Genomic DNA, 6,135 nt, shown 5'->3' on the forward strand with positions numbered 1-6,135 from the left:
GGGCCTCTGTTAAATGCCAACTTTGAATTCAGATGTTTAGTTGCCCGTTTGCCTGGTCTAGATAACCTACTCTCATGATTGGCCTAAATCTTGGTCAGAAAAACAACAGCCAAAGAACTATCTTAATCACTTCATCTCAACCAACGATTTTATCGTTTAATAAATCCTCTCAGAAACGCCTAGAAGTGAGAGCTGAATAAGTGAAAGGCTTAGATTTGTTTCAGCACAAGGCAAAAAAGTCAAGCATTTCTTGCATGCCAGTGCTGAAAAGTCTAGATATGCATCGATAGGTAGTCATTTCAACTTACCAACACATCATTTTGAATTAACCAATTCTAAATCATGTGCCGAAAATTCTTGTCCATCAAATGTATGCAATCGCATCCTTGTTGATGAAAGAAGTTACATTGTAATTGTAAACAGAAAAGTAACACTGTAAGCACAAACTTAAAATATGCGAGTAAAAAGGGCAAATATCAGTCCCTGAATTGACTGAATCAGAGGAGCTCACAAAAATGACTTAGTATGTTAGACGAGCTCCTGAGAAACCAATTGACATTTGAGGTATGCTATAGAATGCCTTTACTGAGAACAAAGAATGGGAAGACGTGACAAAATCTAGAGTGTTACAGGCACACACAACCCATCATAGCTTAGCTCCACATTGAGACCTTCTGTCTCCATCAATTTTGCAAGATATTCATTCACATTATCATGATCCATCAGGTGCATCATACCTTCAATATGGTTAATTAGGATAAAAACCAAGTTAACTTTTGCAATTTCACTGAATGACAAAAGACTTGAATATGGTATTAATGTAAATTAAGGAATGGCATGATCTAGATCATTTTTATGCAAAACATATGTATAGAAAGGAATGGAAACTTGTATAGAAGTTCTGTTCTTCCAGAAAAGGCACAAGGCAGCGCTTCTAAAATATATAAAAGGAGGCTTACACATACCAGTGAAAAGTGTTCTCCTTGGTTGAATTTTCCGTACTTCTTCTATGGCCTAAAAGAAAGTGAAAATAAGCATAGTTCTGAATCTCCTGGAAATATAATCTTCTTACAAGAGAAGGCAAATAAAATATACCCTTGGAAGTCCAAAGTGTGTCGATGAAGACCGATCAGGCCGCAAAGCATCCTGGAGATATTTTCATATCATAAGCTAAAAGGGGAGTATTTGCAGTGAACTAGAAGAAATGTGAAAGCAAACATGTGCGCGCCATTTTCAACCATGATATTTTTTTGACGCCCTTACATGTTAGGGCATCGAGAGTGTGTGTGTGTGTGTGTGTGTGAGAGAGAGAGAGAGAGAGAGAGAGAGAACCATAATCAGGAGTTCACAGTCCTTAAGGAGTGGATATGTTTCTTCAGGTATTTCACTAACATCACTGTATGAGAAAAATTAGCTCTGGGATCTAGATAAAAATATTAGAGACAGCATAACAGTTTCCAAAAGAACATCTTTGATCCATATAAGACATACCTGATGTAACATACGTTTCCAAAACGAAAACCAAGCGAACGATAACCATGACCATGCCACACTGGTAAAGGGGTAAACTGAAAGGAAGTTAAAGAAAGATGTGAGAGGAGTTGTCATACTCAGACAATGAAACATCTCATGATCTCATCTCCAGAACGGTGGGTACTCCATCTTTAGTTATGTTGCCCTTGTAAATGTGTTGCCCTCTACCTCAAATGGGGAATAATATATTGAATTGAGTGTGTTTGTGTTTAACATGAAAGTAGAAAATTCAAAGAATTATTAAGACCGGGTCACTACACCCTCACAAGCAGGGTCACGTTATTACTTAAATAAGCACACAATAAAAGAAATAAATTTCATTTAAAATCATATTTTTGTATCCATAGGATCCCAATTATAAAAAGCACATAGTAAGCAGGTAAGATCTAAAACAAGGGAGCCACTAGCCCCTTCTATGAAACAATAAAAAATGATACTCTGAGTCTCAGATCGTGTCCAATAAGCCATTTAATCACCAAACAGTTTATACCATGATGCAAATTTCTGCAAGTGAAGTTTGAACCAGTTAAGACAAAATACCATCTGTTCAGCAAAATCAACATTGTACACATCCTTTTATTCAGACATGGTTTTGTAAGATTCATAAACTCCAACTTCCAAACAACAATTAAATAATTTAACCCTTAACTAAATCCTGGAAAATATAGTTTTACAAGAAACTCTGCCATAATTCCTCATTCAGCTATGCTACTTGATGCTGGATTAGTGAATAAGATAAAAATTGGCCTTGATTGCTGAAGAATTCAAATATCATAGGAACATAATGACTGTAAAATTCATAACCAAGCTCCAACTGATGAGCCTTCCAATATTTTCATTTGCAGTTAACCTTCCCCAAATTTAGAATGTGGCATGTACACAATCAAAAAGACGTAAATGTAAGTGTTTTTGACATCAATAACATAAATTACTTGATGACAAAATAGTCCACAAAAGAAGAATCTTAGCTGATAGGAGAACAGTTTCAGTCAAAATAGAAATTCAAACTTCATCACAGGCCCAAAAAACCCAATACTTCAGCTAAAAAAAGACCTCATTTGATACCAACTGGCAAATTGATGAATACCTTCAAATCATTCACAACAAAGGGCTCCTCATGTATTAGGTTAAATTGCAGATCTGAGACAACAGCACCTGGTGTAACCACACTTGTATCCACCAAATAATAATGAGTCTTCTTCATCACCTGATATAATTTGAACAACATACAATCAGTTCTGAAATGTGCCCATAAAATAAAAAAGGTAAATTGCCGTTTTGATGTCAACAATTTCAGTATAGGGGTTCTAAGTATCAATTCAGCCATCAATTTGGATAAATGTACGTGTTTTCTACTAGAACAGAATAGGATTTCATGCTCTAATGAACTATTAGGCACAGTGCAAGGTTATGGAAAGAAATAGATGAAAAAGACCTTATTGTAATAATTGTTATGCAGCTGAGAGAAACCATGATTTTCTGATATGGTTAATGGTGAGTCCAAGAAATATTGAGAATTAAAGTAAAACTTTGGCCAGTATATCATAAATTTCTAACCAATGATTTGGTCCAGGAATTATCATTTACATTACAAGCACTTTTAATGTACTTATAAAAATACTACCAGTTACTGAACATGTTAAGATCCATAAACAACAGAATTTGTAAAAAGAAATGCATAATTGGAAATTTGGAATTTACACCTCAAAATCACGCTCTGCAACATAAATTGGAATGTAAGGCTGCACATTGTTTGTCCAATCACGGAGATCATCCAGACCTGCAAGGGTGTGTATTTTAATGAAGAAGAAACTTGACACTTCATCTCAATTATAATTATCTAGAACAAATAGCATTAGAAAGCTTTAAGTTACAGACCTCCAATTGCATCAGCATGAGAATGAGTAATAATAACCGCATCAATTGTTCTTAGCCTGACAGGAATGCAGATAGTTACATAATGGCAAATACCTGAATAGACACATGCAATATAAGATAGTCTGTTAAAGAACTACCAATTTAGTTAAGCATTCCCAACCCACCATTTTGAACTGTTACTCAGTCAGGATCTTAAAAGACTATCAACATAACAAAAACTTAATAGAAAAATCAAAATGTACATTGGTGTCATGTAGAACCAACTCATAGTTATTAAAGAGGAAACGCCATTAATATAACACGCTATACATCACCATTGAAAACAGTTCATATTTTTATATTCCAGTGTACAAGTTATTTCGGTTTATGACTTAACACTAGCCATCGTTCAGTTGCTCTCATACTTCCATGTGACCTATGGTTATGCATATAATAAAAACAAAATACACAACAAATACAGTTTCCTCTATATATGATGAAGTGGCTGTTTATGTCTCAATAAGAATGGGGAAAAAAACATGTGACTGTGGAATAATGAAACTAGAATAGAAGAAAACTAAAGTAAATCAAGGAAAAAGTAGCAATCCATTACCTTGTATACTTAAAGAATACGCCATGATCAGCAAGTATAATTCCCACCTTATTTGTGCATGCGCACGCACGTCTTCAAATTTATGAATTCAAGTAGAAATTCAATCATGTATCATTTATACAAGGAACACTGATGGTTCCAACACATTGCCACCTTAAATATATAAAAGGATACCATCCCTCTCTATTTCATGCATAAAACCTAAAGATTCCTCTGCCTCATTCTGATTTATTCTTGCATCCGGACAACTTTCCACGCACACATTTAAGATTCCTTGGGTCAATGCTATCATTGATGCTTTATCTGAATGTTATCCTAGTCCTAGCAGAGTTATCTTATCTAAAGAAAAAGGCCACTGATCAAATTTGACTGGCTATTATTGATATCATCTGAATTAAAAGCCTTAAGTATTTCTAAGGTATGAAGAGCTAAAACTAACCCAAATGCAGGAAACCATCGAAGAGCACTATGGTAGAAAAACCTGAAGAATAAAAGTTGAAAGAAAGTCTGATCAAATAAGTAATTAGATATTTAGTAAAACCATGAAAATAATGCTACCTAAAAAGTCATGATTAATCAAACCAGTAAACAATACAATGACACAAAACATAAAGCAGTCTGTCACATACTTGCCCACATCTATAAGAATGTTGTGCCTTCCAGAGGGTCCATGATAGCATATAAGGAGGCCAGTGTTAAGCCTCCTGTTCTTGTTACCTGGTTCCACAGCTTTCGAGCACACCTACGAAACCAGGAGTCACAGTCTTGAAACAATCATGAAAACATAAACAGTTGGTGCCAAAATGTGGATGTTTTGCAGCAGTACCGGACATTTATTTGAAGGATTGGTAAGGCAGCTGAGACGTGGAATCCCTTCACTAGTCCCCGTCCCCATAAAGATAATTTCAGATTGGCCAGCCTGTAAATGTGCATCAGCATTTCTACTAGCATCTGTAAGAACTCAATGCAGTGGCAGGTCAAAACTTATTGAAAAGCACAAAAATCTGCAAACAGCATGATATTATCATTGATAAAAATACAGCACCTCAACATCTCTAGCCAGGAAACAGAATCAATAATCTCAAAAACAAATGACACCTACTTGATTTGATTTCAAAACATCAAGAAAAGAAAACTCGAAAAAGGCACCCGACCGTTGAATCATAATCTCAAAGTGAGCTCATTAGCAGGCCCAAGTAATCCAACGGTTCATATATATATATATATATATATATATGGTTTTATCTTGTCATGTTTTCTTAATATTAGCATTTTTCGATATAAAAAACATATGTAACACAACCAAGACAGAGATATCTGAAACTAGTTAGTTCAGTTAGATGGTTGGTTAGTTACTTGATGGAAGACAAGCTTTAAGAATCCTTCTGAAGGGAGAGAACCCGTTTCTAGGAAGTGAAAAAAAGGAGAAACCATTTCTTGAGAGTGAAGATGAGGAGAGCCCATTTCCTGAAAGTGAAGATAAGGGAACCCCATTTCCTGGAAGTGAAGATAAGAAGAACCCATTTCTTGAAATTGAAGAGGAGAAGAACCCATTTCTTGAAAGTGAAAATGGAGGAGAAGAGTTGAGATTGATTTGGCGTCTGAAACTGGGCAGGGAAGGAGTAACGCGTACTGTGCCTAGATATTGAACCATCGTGTTCTTTTAATTAAAAATTAAATAAATTGTGGAGAGGGCTAAAGGAGCTTTATGGGTTCGTTGAAAAGGAACGTCCCCCCACTGACGTCCCCAGGGAGGGATGAAGATTCAGACGGAAAGTGGAGAGGAGAGTTAACGACAGATCGTTTTATTCATTACCGTTTAATGCACTTCCCCAAACAACTTGTCGGTTTCCTTTTTATCTTGTTAATTAATGATGTTCAAAAAAAGAATATTGTTAACCAAGATGTTATATATATATATATATATATATATATGTTTGTTTGTTTGTCTCCTCTATAAAAGAATGATTAAGGACATAATAATAATAATAATAATAAAAGGATTGTCACTATGCCTATGTTTTAGATAAAATACATTATAAAATTCAGTGATTCAAACTAAACTAAAATGAAAATTAGAGAAAAAGAATATTTGGTTTTTTGATATATTTGATTTTTAAATTGAATAAAAA

The 6,135-nt window shown here is 34.9% G+C and overlaps 1 protein-coding gene across 1 annotated transcript; it reads right to left on the reverse strand.

The window, feature by feature from the left end:
* Window positions 1-306: 306 nt before the first annotated feature.
* Window positions 307-5,796, reverse strand: LOC105108261 (Metallo-hydrolase/oxidoreductase superfamily protein). Its single transcript, XM_011002509.1, has 12 exons — window positions 5,360-5,796; window positions 4,830-4,954; window positions 4,633-4,745; window positions 4,443-4,484; window positions 3,412-3,467; window positions 3,237-3,313; window positions 2,621-2,740; window positions 1,492-1,568; window positions 1,333-1,396; window positions 1,096-1,146; window positions 966-1,014; window positions 307-737 (listed from the first exon to the last, which is right to left on the reverse strand). The coding sequence occupies exons 1-12, from the start codon at window positions 5,655-5,657 to the stop codon at window positions 619-621; spliced, it is 1,191 nt and encodes a 396-aa protein (XP_011000811.1). The 5' UTR covers window positions 5,658-5,796; the 3' UTR covers window positions 307-618.
* Window positions 5,797-6,135: the final 339 nt, after the last annotated feature.

This window comes from Populus euphratica, unplaced genomic scaffold (assembly GCF_000495115.2).
Source record: "Populus euphratica unplaced genomic scaffold, PopEup_1.0 scaffold366.1, whole genome shotgun sequence".
Lineage (NCBI taxonomy): Eukaryota > Viridiplantae > Streptophyta > Magnoliopsida > Malpighiales > Salicaceae > Populus > Populus euphratica.